The sequence below is a fragment of the Callospermophilus lateralis genome, chromosome 13 (genome assembly GCF_048772815.1).
Source record: "Callospermophilus lateralis isolate mCalLat2 chromosome 13, mCalLat2.hap1, whole genome shotgun sequence".
In the NCBI taxonomy this organism is placed as follows: domain Eukaryota; kingdom Metazoa; phylum Chordata; class Mammalia; order Rodentia; family Sciuridae; genus Callospermophilus; species Callospermophilus lateralis.
This window is the reverse complement of record NC_135317.1, coordinates 52,353,522-52,375,809: the sequence shown is the minus strand read 5'-3', so window position 1 is coordinate 52,375,809 and position 22,288 is coordinate 52,353,522. Positions and strand designations below refer to the sequence as shown.

General features: G+C 35.5%; 1 protein-coding gene across 6 annotated transcripts in view; it reads left to right on the top strand.

Moving 5' to 3' along the window:
• Positions 1-433: 433 nt before the first annotated feature.
• Positions 434-22,288, top strand: part of Rgs7 (regulator of G protein signaling 7) — a 438,832-nt gene continuing 416,977 nt past the window's right edge. For all 6 annotated transcript variants that reach the window (XM_076872881.1, XM_076872884.1, XM_076872882.1 and 3 more), the window contains exon 1: positions 434-511. In XM_076872881.1, coding sequence (XP_076728996.1) covers positions 434-511 — 78 coding nt within the window. The remainder of the gene's footprint in view (positions 512-22,288) is intronic.

The window sequence follows — 22,288 nt, the reverse complement described above, 5'->3', positions numbered from 1 at the left end:
TCCACTCTTGGAAAAACACAAGCAAGTGGAGATGCAAGTATTGGGAGAGAAAACAACTCCCGGCACTATGGAAATGGTAACCATGGGTTTTTAAGGTGAGCATTTCACGCTTTTAAAAATAAGTACCCAGAAAATGAAGTCAGTTAACACCGTAGGCCAATAACTATTTCTAACCCAACGATTTTAATTTCTACATTCCCTGGGGATACTGTAGGTGTGAGTTGTTATTTTTATTTTTAAAATCTATGTCCTGTGTCACTTCCTCCCAGCCATCCTTGGCTTGTAAGCATGCTCCATGTGGAGCTGCAAATATGAAGATGTATGGGGAGTCAACCTCTTTATCACTATCTCTAGTATCTCACTCAAGTCTCTAACCATTTGCAGGGCAGACTGGTAATTCTTGTGTCTAAGAGCCGACCAAGTTTTGGGTGACATGGCCCAGGGGAATAATTATGGGCAGACCAGCAACGGGGTGGCAGATGAATCACCCAACATGCTGGTGTACAGAAAGGTAAGAATTTCTTCACTTTCTTTGAAAAATGGAAACTTCTGGCTTTCTTGATGTTTTCCATCTATCAACTTTGTGGCCTTGTAGATTCTCCAAATCACCAAAGATTGTCTACTATACCTGAAGGTGATCCAACGTTCTCAATTGATACATAGCTGTTGAAACACCAGGACATAAATGAGATTTTACACACTTCTTGCTGATTTTTACACAGATCAATCTGTCATTAGCAATGACAGCAAGTTTGAGCATTCGCTATATTTTGTTTGTTACAGGTTGATTTAATATTATCTATCAGAATTTTGGAATCTTTTAAAATACTCCTCCTAAATGTTTAGGTTATAATACTTACATAAGTGTATCACATTTTAGAAATAAAAATAGACCACTTGCAGCTCTGTGGCAAGAGTGAATGTGTCTGTGTGAATATATGTGGTTTGATGTAGTTCAATGATTTTACTCCTAACTAATCAATTTTAGTTTTTTGCCTTCGTCTTATTTTTTGTTCTGTTTATATGATTTTGCTTGTAGATATCTATATTCTAGTGTCATATGTCCTTTAAATAAACATTTATATTCCAGAGGAATTTCTTTTTGCCGTGAACACATCTGACATCTTTATGCAAACTTCAAGACATTGAGCCACTGTAATAAAGATGCATTTGGTTATTGCCCATGCTTCAGAATGGTTGCTTGGGTAACTTCACTCTGGTTATAATCAATAATCTTACTAAGATTAAGGATGCTGTATTCTTTATGTAACTTTGTACCAATTGTTTCTATTGCATTTTATACTGGGATTATTTTTCTTGAGCACATTATCTGGAGTGCTTATTGGGCAAGATTCCTTTAGTTAATATAACAATGATAAAAAGGAAATCATACCTTGAAACCAAGAAAATTGTTAAAGGTTTTGATTAGAGTAAGCCACTGAAGAGTCTAGGATGAGTTTGCATTTGTTTTTTTTTCAGTGACATCAGAGCTGATTATTAGAAAAGATGAAAGGCTGTGTGCTACCTGGATCTGCAGGAAATCAAAACTTTTTGTCTGTGTAGCTCACAATCATTAAAAGGTAGTGATGTTTATATGTTGGAGGGAAGGTTGTTATTGCTGTAAGGAGAAGATGCCTGGCTCCTAGCATTATGCTAGCTGTCTTATTCTTTAGCCTGTGGATAGTACTATACTGTGTACTTGTGAATGCAATTAGATATGTCTGGGACAACACAGTATGATGGGGAAGAAAAATAGCCGACCATTTAACTTTTAAAGTATTTCAGTTGAATAAAGCAAGAAAATAATCCACTTGAGGCTAAATTATTACTATGGTATTTCTACTTTGGTTGAAATAACTGGATACTTGATTAGTTTAGAGTTGGGATTAGATCTGAGAAAAAACATTTTGGTGGCAGTTAGATGTTTTAAATAAGTAATAATATATTCTGTTGTTTGGTATGACTCTGAATACTGTAGTGATGTGAGAATTTGAAATTTTGTTTTATGCATATATGCAATGTGGAAAGTTGGACTTCTGGGTAGAAAGTTATAGTGGTAAGCTATTTTTGTTAGCTCAAACAACTGTACCCTCTCTCTGTTTCTCTATCCAAGATGGAAGGATGAATTGATTGGGGGGAAAAAAACCCAATTGTCTTGATTAGAAATAAACAATATAACATATAACATCAACCAGTATGTCTCATTGAATCAGTTATAATGAGAACCAAAAAATAAGACAGAGGTCTTAGAAATATTTGATTAATGTACGTGAGCTTTATATTGCTGATTTCAAATTTACTTTAAAAATTGTTGTATAGCTTTAAATTGCTATTAGTTATAATTTCAAGTTAATGACCTGAGATGACTTCAGGGAAAGAATCTAATACTTCATTTTTTAAAGCGTTATTGTTGGTTAAACTCAGAACTGTTGGTGATATTCATTGTACCTTTCTTTTATTAGCTCTTTGTTTAAGATAATGACATGTGTCACTTATTTTTCAGGAAAAAATTTCTTTAACAAATTATTGGTGGAAATATTAGCTCAGCTCAGTAAATTTTACTCATAATGCCAAACTATGGATTGCTTGGTTATCCTTTTATTCTCTGAGCACTTTTTTGTGTGGTATAAATAATATTATATAAATAAATGCCAGATAATTTACAAAGAAACAGGTTTCCTTGGTTATCATTTGTTAGTTACAAAATCAGATGTTTTATGTCTTTGTGCATACATACATCATGACAGTATGAATTTCATTTGACTGTTGCACCTGTTTCTTATATTTAATATAGACTTCATTTAATATCTCCTTAGTAGATGGCAGATTTTAATATGAAGAACAAATTGGAGAGGGGCATAGGTCAAATATATATATTAAGATGTTTTGACTGCTTCAGCTTTATAAAAGAATAGGCACTATATTATAATGTTTATCAATCAGAAAGTCAATCAAAGGCTTAGAAAAGAACTTCAGTCTCAAGAGCACATTGCTCAATAATAACAGAAAGAATAGGTGGAAAAATTGTTGTTTTATTGACTCATGCCAGTTTTCTACTTCTGAGTCACTGTTGAAGCATGGTTATTGAAAGCATGTTCTGAAGCAGCAACATGCATGGTATTCTCACTTCTTCTCCCTTCCCCCATGCCACCTCTTGTTTATTTACTGCCCAAGATTGTCATCCACACTGAAGATGGATATGTGTTGTTTCCATTTTATCTTCATAGGCTATTAATGGTTCTTCTAGACGCTCTAGAGAGACAGGAAACAGTGAATGGTTAGCAAAGTGGAGTAATTGGAAAATATGGGGGGTGTGGATTTCTTATTTGTCTGATGTCTCTCTCCATCGTGATTATCCTCGTATAGATTTTAGAAATTTCATCAAATATTGTAAAAATTCCAGGGAATCTTCTTTCCATGGAGAAGTCCCTGGAGATTTTATTGGAAAAAAAAAAAAAAAGCATCGCCCATAAAACTCTGATCATGCAGGCAGAGCAAATGGCATCATAATGAAGGCTTCAGGCCGTAGTAATGCTCCCTCAGATCAGGATTGGTACCTGCAGCTACGTCTCAGATGTTTGCCAGTACCTTTTGGCTAATGTGAAGTGTCTCTCTGGAGTTCATTTGATGTCAGATGTATTTTAAAAATTCCTACGAGTGAAATATTTGACTTACAATTCTTCAGTTTATAATGTTGCCCTTTTCATAAGCAGATGATTAAATTAGAGTGGCTATTTTATGTATTTAAGGACATCTTACTTAAATGTGTATAAGATTATGAGGCCTGAATACTCTTATTCTTGGAGCTTTCTAGACTCCCCTGACAGACCCTATCTAGATTGGACTGGAAATAGTCCACTTCCTTGGTATTCAGCTATCTTCAACTTGTCTTGGAATCAGACCAGCTTCTTGAAGCATTTGTAGAGGTGACAAGACAGAACTGAGTTTTTTTTTTCTTTTTTTTTCGGGGGTTGGGGGTAGGGAGATCTTAAATAGTACTTAAGTACTGGATCTTAAATAGTACTCCCAGTTTTGATTTGCTTTGGAGGAAACTCATGTTTGTGGGGTAGTAATGGCTGTAAAGGACTGTTGAGCTGGAACCCAGAGTACAGGGAGACGCTCTAAATTTGGTGTCTGGCCAGCATGCTGCCCACCAGACAATATACATCACTTTCGTCCTGCAGCTGACATTCATGCATCAGAAAAACAAAATTTCTAGGGCACCTTGGGGCCATTAAGTATTTCAAGTTGACTGTAATGCTGGCTTTTCACTAGCAAGAATGCTCAAAATGTCCAACAATTTCTGATATTATTGCTGCAACCATTTATGCTCCCAGCTGTCAGAAAAGAAAATGAAAATGTTTTCCTGTTTTATTATCTTCCTGGAATGAATGTGTTTGGGGAAATAGCAAACCTGTCCAGTTCACAATACCCCTCCCCTCTTCTTTCTCCTCTCCCATTCTTAAACTCCATTCCACTCTTTTCCCCTCCTCTCCTCTGCTTCTTATTCGATATAGTTATTTGACTTCCACTTGCTTTTATTTTATTTTTCTCAAAACAGAGTTAAGGATAAATATACAAAGTTCGCTAAGATGTTCATTTTAGTTGTAAAAGAGAAAATAATATCTTTTACAACTGGGAGTGTCTTTTGGAGAGAACAGAAGATACCAGCCTTGTTTGGGTACCTGCCATGCACAGACACTGAGACAAGTACTTTTGAACATGGCAGCATGTTGTGGTGTCTCTCTGAAGTTCATTTGATGTCAGATGTTAGTATTTAAAGTTGAGACTACTCCATTCTTGAAGAGCCTTTTTAACATAAAGGCACAATGGGAGCTGATACCCCACTGGGAAGGTCACTTGTGCCGTTTGGCATTAGGTAGATAGATGTCTTCGGAAGCTCTTTACAAAGTCAGCAGTAGATATACCTGTGAGAAGGGGAGTGGCTTGATTTTTTCCTTTTAAAGAGACTTAGCCAAAGACATAACTAGTTTCATAGAGGTGAGTTAGCTGTCATTTTTTGTTATTTCATTTGTTCTTACATTTGTCTGTGTAGGATAGCCACTCTGGGCAATCTTGGGAGTGTCAATATTTTCGGACTCAACTTCCATTGTTAAAAACAAGAGTTGACATTTTTTAACCTTAATTGTCTTGATCTTCTTGGTTTACTACATTTTAATAGTGGGAAGAACACTTATGACAAGACAAAGGTCCATTAGAAAAGGAAAGAATGTGTATAAATAGATAATCACAAACGATGTGGGCTTTTAAGCCCTCACATTTCCAAATTAGGAGCTCAGATGGGAGACAGGCAAATAGAAATTATCTTAAAATTTTTGAAAAATTCTGAAATGGAGCGTCTTCTAATCAGTTATTTGAAAAAAAAAACTTTTTGAACAAAGAGATGCTGTCTACCATAAATATATTTAGACCTGTCTTTCCTACAGTGACACAAATACTGACATGTGCCCTGAGTTAGGACAGGATCATCATTTATGACATTTCCACTGGGAAGTAGAGAGGAGCATGTTATGGGTGACATTTTAATGATGAATTTTGGATAATAATTAACTTGAGTTCAGAGCAGGAGAGCCTTCATGGTTGAGCTCTTTCCTCACCAATTGTTGCTTGTCAGTGCTATTTGTGGAATTAAGATAAGGATTGGAGGCTTGAATTTTATTTCCTTCATTTCCCATCTCCAATCTCTCTGAATCTAATTGATCAGAGGGAAGTGCAGATATACAAAAGAGATACTATCTAGGGATTTTATTGCCTTCTAATAGCCTTTGTGGTTCTGTTGAGTGATGGAAACCAGGATATTTTTAGGTGGTGTGGGTGATAGAATATGATCATTGCAAAGAATATGAAAATAGTTTGGATTTGGACAGTTTAGTGACCTAATAAATGTAAAGTCTCCTTGAAAACAGGATTGTGGAAAAAAGCAACCCAAAGAATTGGCCCTTGCTCTGCACTTTCATAGCAGTGATGAGGACACATTTGAAGGTAATGGTTGCAAAGACTTTTATCTTATGAAATATCAATCTAATTATAAAATAATTGTAAATGATTGAGTGGGTACCTGGTTATTCAGGAAAAATGAGTCCTGCTTCTTTCTGCCATTTGCCTGGGGCATATAAAAATTTCATTTGCTACCTTTTTAATTTTCTTGTATCTAAGTCAATTAACAAAAGTCTGAGAACATTAGAATTCTAATAGAAAATCATGAACTTTATGCTGCTTCATTGAAATTGCCCACCTGGTCTAGACTAGAGAATGTTTTGGCTTTGGGGCCTATCTAGAAAGATGCATTGTTACTCAGACTTCTGGGAAAAATGTGTAGAAAAATGACAGCTTTATGACATTAGCTGGGAAGCCTTTCATTCTTGGTCTTTTCTGGTGATTAGCAAGTAAAATTTTTCTTAAAGAGACATTGTACTAAGAAGCATGAGAAGCATCATGTGTACTGAAGTTGTACTTCATCATGTGTACTGAAAAAAAAAGTTTTGATCTTTTTTTGTGTGTGTGGTACTGGGGATTGAATTCAGGGACACTATATCAGTGATTTATATCCCAGGCCTTATTTATATTTTATTTTGAGATAAGATCTTGCTATGTTGCTGAGACTGGCCTTGAACTTGTGATGCTCCTTCTAAGTTGCTGGAATTATGCATGTACACCCCTGAACCCACCAAGTATTATTGGTATTAAAGTTCAGCTCTGCTACTGTTTAGTTGTGAGTTAGTGACTTAACTCCTTTCATTTCAATTTCCTTATCCATGAAATAATGAAAAATTAAAATGGTTTCCTTCATATTTGTTTAATGATAAAATGAGTTAGCTTTGGGAAAGCATATTACATTGAACCTGATGTTTTTTAGGTTTTCAGTAAAGCCCATTGTCATCATTAATAGTATTTTTATTGTCTTATTACTATTTATTTGACAAAAATTGCTAAACACTTTGTGCCAGCTAAGTTATGATATGTTGCTTTATTTTTGATTAAGACAAAATAAGTGAAAAATTTTAGCACTTCCAGTTGTTTCTTGCTATAGTATAGAGACAGATTTTGTAGGATGCTTTAATAATATCCTTTTTATGACTCTTACAGTGTCCTGTCTTATTGTTTAGCTTCATTTAGCTAGCTTCTTCTTAGTAAGGTCTTTGAAGTTGTACCATAACTTTGAAATCTGCAGTGTTCCTTGGATATTATGTAAACTCGACAAAGCCTTAGTACCTAGGAATTTCAAGGGTAATAGGGAACTCAGAATTTATCTACTTTTTCATATTATACACTATGTATTTTATTTATTATTTTTTTATACATAGTAGTTGGGTTCTTCCCAACAAACTCACACATGCATGGAAATCAAATTTAGTTCATGATCCCTCTTTCCCTTTTCTATTCTCGTACTTGTTTTCCTTTTGCTCATCTATTAATTTTATTTGATGGGTTCTTTATATTATCCCTCCCTCTTTCCTTTATTTTACTTTAGCTTCCACACATGAGAGAAAACATTTGACCTTTGAGTTTCTGAGTTTGGTTTGTTTCACTTTACATGATACTTCAAAAAACTAGGGATGGAACTACCATATGACCCGGCTATCCCACTCTTTGCTATTTCCCCTGAAGATCTAAAATTGACATACTGAAACAATACATCCACCTCAAGGTTTATAGTAGCGCAATTCAGAATAGTTAAATTATGGAATCAATCCAGATGCCTATCAATAGGTAAATGGATTAAGAAACTGTGGTATATATACACAATGGAGTGCTACTCAGCCACAAAAAAGAATGAAATTATGGCATTTGGCAGTAAATGGATGGAATTGTAGAATACATGCTAGATTATGAATTTTAAAGTCAGAGAGGTAACATGATTTGTCTAAGATCACACAGCTTGAATTCAGGTCTTTATTGTCTTTGTATGTGTATTCTCACATTCTTAATAAATAAATATATAAATAAGTAAATATGTTAAGTCTTTGTGTTTGTAGCTTGGCATCGATGAGTGATCGGCATCCTACTTACTGCATGGACACCTATGGATGCATGCAGCAAGATGTCTGGTCACCCTCTGTAAAGAGGTCAGATCCTGTTTTCCTTTGACTTATACTTTAGCTCTTAGAGCCCCAAGAATAATCAGATTGGGGACTTAGTTTGACCTATTCATATTGTAGCTCTGTTTTTATTTGATCATGGCTGATAAAGATCCAGGATTTGATGCTCTGTTAATACTGTTTAATGGAAATTTGTATCATCCTGGAAATATTCAAATATGCACTGTGCAGTATTGTAGCCAGTTGCCTCATGGTGTAATTGTGCACTTTGAAGTGTGTCAAGTGTTACTGTAGACAAGCATTTAAATTGTATTTCATTTTAATTAATCTAATTTTAAATTTCTATGTGGCTAGTGACTATTGGGTTGGATAGCACAAATAAAGAATAAAGAACCTTAGAAAATAGCATCATATGCAAGAGAAAAATAAAAGATGTTGTGTTTAGCCTAGTACGTGGTATGTAGCACTTAAGATTAGGTTGTGCTCAAGAAACGATTTTTTAAAATAGAAATAAGACAGAAGTAAAATTGTGAAGGAAAACTATGTCTTAATATAAGGGAACGAATAATATTATGATACATAATATTGACTATCTACTCAGTTTATGCTTTTTTGGTTTTTGTTGAAACCTGTAGTAGTCTGAGGTGGGTGGCTTTCCTAAGGTTGGATGGTAGAAGTTATCTTTCAGTAAGACAAAGGTGTACATATGCAGTGAATACACCATGCAGGGTGCCTTTAGGGGTCTGTTCACGCTAAGTGTTTTAACTAATTTCTATCTTGTGTGATCTCAGAGATTCATTTTTGCCATTCTATTTCCTGACAAGACTGAGAAGAAATCTGGAGATAATGGAAAAAGGGATTTGAAATGAATGATATCCTTTTTGGGAATTAAAATTGAGGTTTAACTCAGTGACTTGGAAGTCTGAGGCAGGAGGATTGGAAGTTGGAGGTCAGCCTGGGCAACTTAGCAAGAACCTGTCTCAAAATAAAAAGTAAAAAGGGCTGGGGATAGAGCTCAGTGATAGAGTACCCCTGTTTTCAATTCCTAATAAAAATAAATAAATAGATAAATAAGATTCTAGGTATAAAATAATACATTTTTATAAAATTCCCTTCTCTTTTTATGTTTCAACACTTTCAAAGGAAACTTATGTGGAGTAGTGAATATGGAGGGTGAGAAGACTCGAGGTCAGAAGAGATGGATGTGAATTCTGAGCCCAGGCCTGACTGTATGAGCTTGGGCAAGTTTCTTCTTCTTCTTCTTTTTTTTTTTTTGCCCAGGGCTGAGGACCAAACCCAGAGTCTTGCAGTGCTAAGCAAGTGTTCTGCCACTAAGCTAAGTCCCCAACCCCTTGGGCAAGGTTCTTAACTTCTAATGATTTGCAAGAACAAACTTTGAAAAACATTTCCTGACAAGTCTTCCTCTCCTTTCTGAGTGTTCCCATGTCTGATGGACATTTAGAAATCCAGTTGATATGATTTCCCATTTGGTTATTGTTGGAAGATGTCAAGAAGTGTATAAGTAAACGTGACCTTTGTTGGCCACAAAAGCTTTCAAAGTCTGCCAAACTAGCTCAGTGGACAACTTTTCTCTATACAGAAGTCTGTGGAAAAATTTTACAGTTGATGCATAAAATGATGTGGGCTAAAGGATTTTGAAGAAAGCAAAGTTCCATATAGAGAGGTTTCATTAATCCTAATGTTATTAACACAACATTAATAATAATATTACTAATATTTCCTTCAACTTTTCCAGGTTCATTTCCTCTGGAAATTAATGTCATTTGTCACTTGTTCTAAGTTTTATGTTTAGGATTTTTTTTTAGGCTCTGCGTTAATTAAGTATCGAGTACTTAGCGTATGTCAGTTCTTTTACTTATATGACCATTTTTCCTTAAAATAACATTGCTTGTTGCTTATAGTATTATATTTTTTAAATAACAAAGTTGAAAACGGCCTCATGAGCTCTGTGAGGGTGGAGGCACTTATTTTGCACTGGGGTGTGCCAGCAGCTCAAGTAATTGCACGAAATACGTGTCCCTGAATATTGATGCACAAGTAAATGAATAAAAAAGTGAAGGAATAAAATGAACTCTTGTCTCTGTATAGTGTTTCTGTCTGGATTCATAGGTGCATGGAGAAGACTACTCAGAGTTCAATTTCATTCATTATATACACCATTCCGTCTTGGCTGGTGTCAAGCAGCTATGTATATGGTAAACATAGAACACAGAGTTGTAGACAATGCAGACACAGTCTTGAGACATCTGTGAGCTTATTTTACAGTGGTAAACGTGAATGTCAACTGATCAGAGGCTGAAAAGAGAAGAACTGTGTAATGTGAAAATTTGGTTTTGGTCATCTAAAATAAATATTATGTTGATGTCTATCTTCTGTCCACAATTGTAGTGCCTCATAGACTACGCGAGGTCTAACAGCTATTGAAAGTTAGTAAGGGATCATAAAATGAGCTAACCTGAGCAAATGTTGAAAATCCTCAGGAGTTTACTGAGACAGATGAGGCAGGATTGTTGATCTTATGTCTTAGAAAACCAGATAACTTTTTGTAGCTGTCCATCAGGGCTTGTTGGTTTGAATATGAGATGTTCATTCAAAATTTTGTGTTAATGCAGGAACGCTCAGAGGAGTCATGATTAGATTATGAGTGCTGTGACCTTACCAGTCTGTCCTCCTTTGAATGGACTATCCAGATGGCAACTTTAGGCAGCCAGGATTAGGCTGGAGAAACCTCCTAAAGGGTTCCTCCTCCCTGTGTCCCCTCCCACTCTCTGTTTCCTGGCTGCCAGGACAGAAGCATCTTCGCTCTGCCATGCTCTTCCACCATGATGCTCTGCCTCATCTTGGGCCCAGAGCAATGGACTTGGCATATCGTGGACTAAAACTCTGAAACTATGAGTCAAAATAAACTTTCCTTCTCTAATTTGTTTGTCTTAGGTATTTTGGTCACAGTGATGGCAACCTAGCTAACACAGGCCTCCCTGATTCTGGCAATTCGGGATTGATTGATGAGGCTGTTTAAATTAGCTAGCAATAAAAGACAGATACTCTTATAATTAGAGAAATGTACTTGTATTTTAACATAAGGGTTTACAGCCAGACTGTCTGGGTGAAAATGTGCTTCATATGAATCAAACTACTTTACTCCTTTGAATCTCAGTCTCTTCATCTACGGGATAGGGATGAGAATAATAGTTCATTGTTAGAATTACATGAAAAGCCAGGATAAGTGGGACTCCTTCACTATGTTGCTATTAATTATGGGTGCTACTTAAAATGATAAGGACTTGGATTTCCTTCCAAATGAAAGTGATGTCATCTTAGGAACAATTTCCCTTTAAAATTTTACATATACATATTTTAGAGTTAGCTACCTTTCATTGACTCTTTACATGTGGTTTTAAAATGTTGTATATGACAATTGTACAAGAAGTTTAACAAGTTTTTATTATGGCACAGTTTAAATAAATAAAAAACAGGGAAAATAATACAAAGAACCTTCATGCATCCATCACATCATGTCAATAATGATTAACCATGGGCATATCTTTTTTTTTTCATGTATACTTCTTCATTTCCTCTATCTCCCGGTTGATTATTTTAAAGCAAGTTCTAGAAAATATATCATTTTGGTTACAAATTCTTTGGCATATGTATATGTGTATTAGATATAATTTTCGATATGTATTCTTTATATATTATGTGTAACATATATGTATATATATAAATCTTTCATATTTTCTCAAATATGTGTGTGTGTGTGTGTGTGTGTGTGTGTGTGTGTGTGTGTGTGTGTTAAAGAACTGAGATGTTCTTTGGTACTTTTAAACAGCATAAAAGTAATAAATTATAATTTCTGTATTATTTTTTCTTGAGTATTTAGAATAATGGCACATCTTATATTATGAGCTTTTACATTTTTTCATACTTTTCCAAATATGACTATTGTTCTTTCTCTTTTTGTTTTGAAAATATGTATAACATGAAATGTACTATTTAAACCATTTTTTAGTCTACAGTTCAGTAGCATTTTGTATATTCACATTGCTATACGATTACCACAAGTATTCATCTCTAGATTTCTTTTCATCATTCCAAACTGAAGCTCTGTACCTATTAAATAATAACTCCCCATTTTTCCTCCCCCTGGGTCTCTGGCAATCATCCTTCTAGTTTCTGACTCTGTGAATTAAACTACTCTAGGAACTTCATATCAGCAGAAATGTTTGTCCTTTTGTGACTATCATTCAGTGCATCCTAAGGTTCATCCATTTTGTAACATAGGCCAAATCTATCATTTTAAAGCCTGAATAATATTCCTTTGTATGTCTGGACCACATTTTGTTTATCATTATGTCCCCTCCATGGGCACATGGGTTACCTTTACCTTTGGATATCATAAACAATACTGCAGTGAACACAGGTGTACAAATATCTGTTCAAGTCCCTGCTATGAATTCGTTTGTCATACACTCAGAAGTGGAATTGCTGGATCACATGACAGTTGTACTTTTGAGGAACTACAATACTGTTTTTCACAGCAGCTGCATAATTTTCCTTTCCTGCAAGCAGTTTTCTAGGACTCCACTTTCTCCACATTCTCACCAGCATTTGCTATTTTCTATTGTTTTGTTAATAGTCATCCTACTGGATTTGGGGTAGTATCTCATTGGGGTTCTGATTTGCATTTCCCTAATGATTGGGCATCTTTTCATACTACTCATTGACATTGATAATTTGTTTACCTTCTTTGGAGAATCCATGAGCTTAATTTTAAAAGAAAGGTTGAATTAACCTTGATTAGAAAGGGTTTGATTTAGGGGCTATATGATCACTTCGCTCTCTGTCTAACCAAAATTCTGTGATTTTTGTTTGGATTCTTGAGATAGGTTTTTCTTGTGGAGTATGTGTGCTGGGGATTGAACCCAGGGATGCTTTTCTGCTGAGTCATATCCCCAAGCCCTTTTTCTTTTTATGGTGAGACAGGACCTCACAAAATTGCTGAGGCTGGTCTTGAACTTGTGATCTTCCTGCCTCAGCCTCCCATGTTTTTGGGACTATAGGTATGCACCATCCCACCCTGCATGAGACAGGTTTTTAATAATGAAAAGGTCTTTAAATTCTTTGTTAAGTTTTTAAATTGCCTTACATTTACTTATTAGGTAAGTGTCCAGTGTCCAGTAAGGAAAGATGAACTCTCAGCCATAAGTTGCTTTGTAATTTCATTAGCAATTGAAATAATTTTATGGAGGGTTTATCTCTTTGATGCAGCACACTGGTTAACTAATGTTACTTTCATTTACTGAAATCTCCTTTATTGTCATTGAACATTAAAGTCATATTTGATGAGGACAATATTTTTACCTACTAGTGTGCTAATGGGCCTAATATTTTTCTTGTTGTGCTTCTGATGAGATTGTGGTGGTGTCCACTACTTCACTAGTACTCTTATTTCTAGCTGACTACTTTCAGGACGTTATAAGGATTAAGATTTCCTGCCTGTTCAAGGTGGTGTGGATTTGAATTTAGGCTGTGCCATTAACTAGCTGTATGACTAGGTCAAGTTGCTAAAGCTTTACAAAACTTACTTTTCTTATCTGCAAATTGGAGTAATAACTGTACTTGCCTCATATAGCTGCCATTAGGATTAATTGAGCAACAACTTAGCTCAATACCTGGCACCCAGTGTCAGCCATTGTTACTGGGTTCGTCTATTTCTTCCTTTTCCTCTCTTTCTTTCCTTCCTTTATTTCTTTTTTTTTCTATTTCTTCTTTGCTTCCTCCTTTTTTCTCCTTTTGAACCACTTTCTATCCTAATAGTTTAAGGAAGAACCAGCATGTAAAACACTATTGTTATTTTCCTATCCTTAGCTGTCAGGGTTTTAGTTAGAATGTGAAACTCAATAATTGACCCTTTTCGCTGATGGTGGTCATGCAACTTAATTATTAAAAAAAATTAAGATAATACACATTGAAAAAAACTTTTTTTTTTTTTGGTCTTGAATCTAACTAATCCTGGAAGTGTAAGAATGAGGCAGGCAACCTACATTTCTTAAAGAATCTTGCAAATGATTTATGGAATTTCCCAGACTCTCAAAATTATTTTATCATTTGTGTCTTTCTTTGGCTTTGTTTAGTATCCTCATCTTTTTATTGTCAGTGCCTTTAAACTTGTTCAATATTACTGACACTAGAGCACTATTTATTCTGAAGGTAAAAAGAGAAGGTAGCTGATTATTACTATTCATTTAGATGAGTGTAGGAAGATTCCACATGAGTCTTTACTTTTATCTTAAATCTTAATCTTATAGAGTTATTTTACCTTTTCATAACATTTCTTTTAACTGATCTGAAGTATTAAGTCTTAGTATAGACCATTTGGGAAAAGGATTTTAATGGCTTCAATCAAAAACAGCTTATCTGTTGGAAGTGGGTTATAACTCTTCTCATTAATTAGCATTATTTATACCATGTGATATTCTTGCTCTGAAAGTTTATTAGAAGCTAATTAATTTACTTGCTTCATATTGATTTGACTCAAAGCTCATTGTCACTAAATAAAACTGTGGTCAAGCCTTCCTTTCTGCTTCCATGGTAATAGCACTCCACATTTTCATCTAAGCACATACCCACTAGGATTAAGATTGCATTTCCTAAGCTCCCATGCAGCTGTGCAGTCATATGATATATTCTGACCAGTGGAATGTAAACAGATGGGTATCTGAGAAAGAAAAGGGTTGTGCCTATCTCTCCTCCCTTCCCTTCCTGCTGCCTGAAGTACAAGCATCTTGCCCAGGTGGAAGCTGAGAGTTCATAGCAGAACAGCAAGAGTATGAAGCTGGGTCCTCAATGATTACAGAATCACTGTACTGACCCGATCTGTCTATACAACTTTTATGTTAGAGAAAACACAACTTGGGTTTTCCTTAAGATATTGTGTTTTGGATTTTCTGTCACTTGTGATTAAACCAAATTCTAACCAATGACACACAGTGTCAACTAGATCCAATGCTTTTTATTTTTAATCTGTAAGATAGTAATAAGAGTGTTACTTAGAATATTTAAAAATTTTTATTTTAAGAACTGTTTGCTTTCTAGGAACAAACTTAGTTTCTTTTACTTAATGCAACCGAAAGATGGACAAATTAATTATGCATTTTGTTCAATTTAGCAAATATTTACTGAATAGTAATTACTGTATAAGAATTTTCTAGACATGTCAGGGCATAAAAAATCAATTATGATAATAATGTGCTCTTTGTCAGAGCACCACACAATCCCAAGATTGGAGGATCAAGAGAGTTACAAGTAATTTTTAGTTTTTGTGTACATACCTATATCTACATATATTTATACATTTACAGATGTAGATATATAAAATAACCTCATAAAATTGATGGGATAATCATTAATTTTAAAAAATTGTTATTTTCCTGTAAGAAAACTAGAGTATGGGAAGGTTATCATTTGCCCATGTCAAAAAATGCACATAAAAATATTCCTATTTATTTTACTGCCAATTTAGCATGCTTGAGAGAAGAGGAAAAACTTCTATAAATGTGTGAATTTATTTCTTTACCTTATAAATTTATTTCTGATGGCAGTGTCACTGAAGAAGACATATTTCTGGGGAGGTTCTCAGGAGTTCTTTGAAGACAGGAGTGGAATTCGACTCAGGATCAGTGGGATTGCTCATATCTGTGACGGAAAAGCATTTCCATGTGTCAGTAGAGGCACAAACAGATATTTATTTAGGAGAGCAAGGAATATATATTCAACAGAGAATGTGGCCATCTTGGAAGTGAGAATCCCATTTTCAGGATTCCAGGCTCTTTTAAAGGAAACTTGGTAAGGGGTGATATGGGAAGCCATGTGGGGATGATGTTGAGTTTGGTGATTTCAAGATGTTTCACGGTGGTCTGGTAGTCTCAGGATCCTTAGACTGACCTAGTTTCCATCATCTGATCCAGTAGAAACATTGAAAATTTCCCTAAATTTCTTAAAATGTCCTATGTTTTTTATTTAATCTATTTATAGACCTGACTTAGGAGAGATACTGGCTTGGGGAGTGACAGGCCTGGAAAATTATGTGGAACTTTAAATTAAAATTATATTTCCTTGTCCTTCCTTTGTGTCCCTTTCTACTTATTTTTTTTATTTCTTTTGCCCTACCTCAGATGGTTATATAGCTGAAGATGCTCTTCTTGTACTGTCTTTGCTTGATTTTAAGTTTAGCTGATTTAAAAATGGAATCATTTTACATAGTAAAATGAAACCTGCTTAAAGTTGTACAGAGGCCAGTACTGCCTAGATGTATATGAATACTATATTTGAAAGCTATTTTATATTTAGAAGCATTTTATTGAGAATATTTATGAGAAATAGGTGGAATTTCCTCTCTTCCCCCGGATACTGACTAGTAGAAATTGTACATTTCTACCCATGGTGATTAGGTGGTGACTTGGATTTTTTTCCCCCACATTTTTTTATTAGTACATAATGGTAACAATATTCATAGACTGAGTTGGATTTTGACAAGGAGAGTCAAATAATTGATAAGCCAAATAATTTGTGATACCTGAACATACAAGAATTATCCATATAACAAAGCAAAATAAAAGCTTTTATACATCAGCAAAATGCATGTATTCCTTTTAAAAAAAATCCACATTCTGAAAAAAAACCCACACATTAAAAATAATTGGCATTTTGAAAAAACTAGAATTGGAATAGATCTCAAAACATTTTAACCACTCAAAACATTTAAGGTTATGATTAACTATTAACCCAAACAACAGTGATCTTATTAGAAACAAACACAGCTAAAAAAAAAAAAACCCATTAACTTCCCTACAAATAAGGAAATAACACAGTAAAAATAAGGCTTTACGTTTGAAAGGTAAATGAGAAGGCAGCTTCCTGGAAGAGTTATGGAAACAAGATTAAAGGGACATTTGTGTTCACTATCATGGATAAGTGCCCACTAAAAGCCCATGTGTGGAAGGTTTGGTCCCCAGCCTATGGTGGTATTGGAAGGTGGAACCATTAGGAGGTGGGGGCCTGATAAAAATTGGGAAATTGGAAGGTGTGCCTTTGGAGGGATTATTGGGATCTCAGCCCTTTCCTCCTCTCTTGGCTTCCTAGCTATTATAAAGTGAACTTTTCTTCTGCCTGTTCTCACACTATGATGTGCTAAGTTATCATGGATAAAACTTCTGAAGCTATGAGCCCAAAACAAATCTTTCCTCTTCATAAATTGTTTGTCTCAGGTATTTTGTCACAATGATAAAAAACTGACCAACATAACATCAGAATTTGCAGGCGGAGGGCCAGGGGCAGCCTTAGCATGAAGTAGTTCTGGCTTTTTTGTAGCATTCACTTTTTAAATTAAGTAGTCCTTTTCCTACACTCTAATCTTCTATGATTTCACTTATCCACTCTCAATGGAAGCCAGAAAATATTGAATAGGAAATGATCCCTGATCACCCAAAGCAGATGATCCTCCTTCTGAGATATTGTCACAAGGTCAGTAGTCGCCAAATGCTAACTCACCATTCCTAAATCATTCACATCACCTCGTCTCATGATGTAGACATTGTGTCACCTCTCATTCATGATCATAGAAAGGTAGGTACAATGTAATAAGATATTTTTAGAGAGACTATTTGCATAACTTTTGTTGCAGTATATTGTAAGTATTCTATTATTATTAATTATTATTGTTAATTTCTTTTTGTGCTTAATTCATAAATGAAACTTTATCATAGATATGTCTGCATTAGAAAAACAAAGTATATACAGGATTCAAGTCCATTCCTGGTTTTGGACATCCATTGGGAATGCTGGGACATGTCTCCTGTGAGTAAAGGGGGAATGTACAAATAATGGAGAGAAATGTGCAATTAACACCTTGATATCATTCCCCAAGCATTTAGCCAGATTGAGCCAAGAGGAAGAATGTGGTATAAATGAGCAGCATAAGAGAGGCTGTATTTCTCAATGGCTTGCTCAACTACGTGTGCACTTTGTGCATGTACTTTGTGTTGGGTTGCTAAGAAAAACTGTAAGAGCCAATGGGATTTCTGTGTTGGACTGGTGCAGTTCCCTGATGTATCAATTTTGTGTGGACTATTTCTGGTGATAGCAATATACTCTAACAGTTGTTGTCCACTGAGTGACTTATTTTTCTCACAGTTGAAGTGGGGAACCTTGCTGCAGCAGGGCAAGAAGCAGAATGAGTGTGTTTGCACTAAGGATAGTGCAAGGAAAAGAGGCATGGACAACAAGGCAAAGAAAGGTAGGAAAAGGGAAGTGAATGTTTTGAGAGCCATTCCTAAGTCAAGTTTTATTTTGTTTGATTTTCATAACAGCCCGATGAGGTGATATTATTTTATCATTCTATCAGTGAGAAAAATGCCTAGAGAGTAGAAGGATTTTGTCCAAGATCACACAGATGGAAAATGATGGTTTTAGGATTTGAACTCTATTCTACCTAACTGCACGTTCTGTTTTATCCGAGCTGTTCCAGGCTACTTCCCCATTGGATTGGAATATGAAAACTGAAGCCTGTGTATTTCAAGGCACTCTGTGGCTTTGTGAACCTGAGAGAGTCTTTAAAACTCTCTGAACCTCTTTTGCCTCACATCGGAGGTACCAGGAATATCTTACTTCCAAGAGTTATTGCCACAACTACGTTTGACAATTACAACTCATACAAAAGTGCTTTGCAAATGTTCAAACCTGATGCAAGCAATAAGGCGTTTTATTTTCCCTCCTCAAAACTTCCAGCTCTTTACATTAAAAGTGGTTATAAATGTAAATGATTTTTAATATTACAGGGTTAAGAGTGTATAGTCATGAGAAATAAAAAAGAGAAAGAAGGAGTTCAGGGATGAGGCAAAGATGTTTGGTTTCAAGGCAGAATGCATCTCTGTGTTAATAAAGCCGAAGGAGGAACCATTGATTACGGCTGCAGACCCTGTTGAAATTGAATCACTAAGCCAAACAGGTAGTACATCATTCAATTCTTTCTAGATGTTTCTGCAGAAGCAATAATACTCTTTACTGGATTCCCATATTTCAGAAATCATCCTTTTCCTAGTTCCCAATTTTCTCTCCTTCATCCATATAATTCTGTGATAGAATATTGAAATGATTAAGAATGTGTGTGGCCAAAAATAGATTCTGCAAGTAAATTTTGAAAGATAGGGTTATTGAGTTGTAGCTCAGGAAGGCTTAGAGCTAAATGAAGTCTTATGATGCCTTTGGGAAGTTGGACACTTTATAGAGCATTTCCTTTCTTAGTTTGGCTAGATCATGTACTAAAGCTAATCTATTGTGCCTTCAAAATATGTCAGACTCTCTGCTCTTCAGATAAGTCTGATAATGCCAGAACTACCAAGACAAATGGTTTGGGGTAAGAGTCTTGCTAGTAGTATCAACTTAAAAAAATGTTCTTTAGGGGCTGGGGATGTGGCTCAAGTGGTAGCGCGCTCGCCTGGCATGCGTGCGGCCCGGGTTCGATCCTCAGCACCACATACCAACAAAGATGTTGTGTCCGCCGAGAACTAAAAAATAAATATTAAAAAAATTAAAAAAAAATGTTCTTTGGAAAAAGTGTTGGATGCTGAAAAACTGTGTAAAGAAGAAAAAACAGCCATCATCTCACTAACCTAAGATAGCAACTATAATTGTTTGGTTAGTGTGTACACACTCATATCAGTAGGACATACATATCAGTCATGGCTCCCTAGAGCTAGTGTAGACAGGCTTGTATATCTGTTCCCACCTCCACAATTCCATGTTCACTGATGTTGAAACATTGAAATTAGTTGCATCATGAGAATTAGAAGACACCGAAAATCAGAGTTCCTCCTGCTTTTATTCCCTGCCCCCTGCAAAATTAGTTGTTGAATATTTACCAGAACATCGCTCTCTCCGTGTTTATATTTTATCTTTTGAAGTCTTTAAACCAGGATCTCTTTATGATTTCTCTTTGTATCTCTATAGAACCTAACCAGTTGCCTGTCAGATTTAGTGGATGTTTAATAAATGTCTGACAGATTAAAGAACATATGAAGGAAAGAGAGCTTAGAGTTGTGGCTAACATAGTTATGACAGAATGAATACATTCGTTGACCAGTAGTTTATTAAGTAGTTCTGCAAACAGACAAAACTGACAAATTTTATAGTTTGCAAATTTGCGTAACTTGTTGAGGAGATAGAAATTTCATTTGTTTCAATTCCAGGAGTGTTGGAGATCCAGTTAAGCCTTCACAATGTGGCAAGTACAGAAGACCAATCTGAAATCCCTGGTCCTGTCTTTGCTTGTTGTTACCAGTAGGTTAACTTGGACAACCATGCACCATAACATTTTCCAGTTATGGTTTAGGTTGCTGGAATAACTTCCTGTATAATCCAGTAGCCTGAGAGTTGCCATTAATCTCCCAAGGTTACGGACTCCCCTTGTAAGTGGGAGCAGTATTTAGTTTCTTGCTGTGCTGTTTTAATTTTGTTTGGCTTAGCCCTACTTATTAGTGTGGAGATAGGAGTAATCAATTTGCAGGAAATTAATTTCCCCATCGATATTCTTTTGGATTGTTTAGAATATCAAACTGTCAAAACCCAGGGTCCCAGCCTGCTGATTGTTAATGACTCCTAATATGTCATAATTTAATAAGGTTTGTGAAAATAAATGTTTGCTTTGTTTTGTTTTTTTTCCTATTATATTAAAGAAAGCCTATGTGTAACTCAATTAGCAATTCTTGAAATGATTCTATAACTAGAACTGGTGTTTGGGCCTTTCACCAAGAAATGCCCCCCCCCTCCCCCCGCTTTTTTTGGATCTTTATTTATAATTTATTTATTTGTATGTGGTGCTGAGAATTGAACCCAAGGCCTCACACAGGCCAGGTAAGCACTCTACTACTGAGCCACATCCCCAGCCTGAAATGCCCCTTTTTAATGAACTGGGTGGATACCTCTTTTGGAGAGTAATACTCAGTTTTGTCTATAACCTTTTCCAACCATATTGCCCTGCAATGTAAGTAGAGCTTTCTAATTATGCCAATCATTCCACTGTAGAAAAAGAGCCCTCCAGGATAAAGCCTATGCTTTCTCTCCTGAGAGCTCTACTAATTCAGAGGGACAGACCATTTAGGGCTGGTTGCAGTGTCATTGAGATTATTGAGGAATCCCATGTGCCAGAATGATCTTTATGAACCAGCCAATCTCATTTCTACAGAACTAGGAGCGAAAATCCATTTTCTTCCAGAAACAAGGAAGTGCAAATCTGAGGGTTAATTTTTTCTATTTTAACCATTGCCCTTGTGATTAGTGGAAACCTTGATTACTCTTTAAAGGACAGAATTTTTTAATTTCTTAGTTAACTACTGTTTTCCTAACTACAGTCCAGGAGCTGAAAGTCTTGAGAAACTACTCTTCTCATTAATTATCTGCTTCTTCTGGATAATTTGATCTCTAGCTTAAAAACATTATTATTTTTTTTTCAAGAGTGGGAGATTAAAACACTTTTCAAGAGTATGTACATTTTACTACATTATTCCACAGGTATCAGAGTTCTGAGCAAGTTCCTTCATAGTTATGGCTTTTGGTTTATTTAATCATTTTAGTAGTACCAGACAATGTTTGTGAAACTATAAGGTTATAATTTCTATTTATGCAAAATCATTTACCTTGCACAAAAATTCACTCAAAGAAAAATTGTCAAGTGTGGTTGGTACATACCTGAAACTCCAGTGACTTGGCAAGCTGAGGCAGGAGGATTCAAGGCCAGTTTCAGCAACTTAACCAGACTGTCAGCAACTTAGACCCTGTCTCAAAAAAAAAGAGTTGGTATGTAGCTCAGTGATAAAGCATCCCCGGTTTGATTCCTGGTAATAACATCAACAACAATAAAAAAGAAGAGAGAGAGAGAAAAATTTTGAGGAATTTTTTTCTATTAAAAATATGAAAAAACTAAGATGCAAAATTCTTTTTAATGTTTATTTTTATTTATTTATTTTTATGTGGTGCTGAGGATTGAACCCAGAGTCTCATGCATGAGAGGCAAGTGCTCTACCACTGAGCTACAATCCACCCCAAGATGCAAAAATTGAAATGCTCTAGATGAGACTGACTGGTGGCAAATTTCTACATGTGAAGTCTCTTTCATTTTCAATAACCCTATCTTACCAACTGAGCATGTGTCT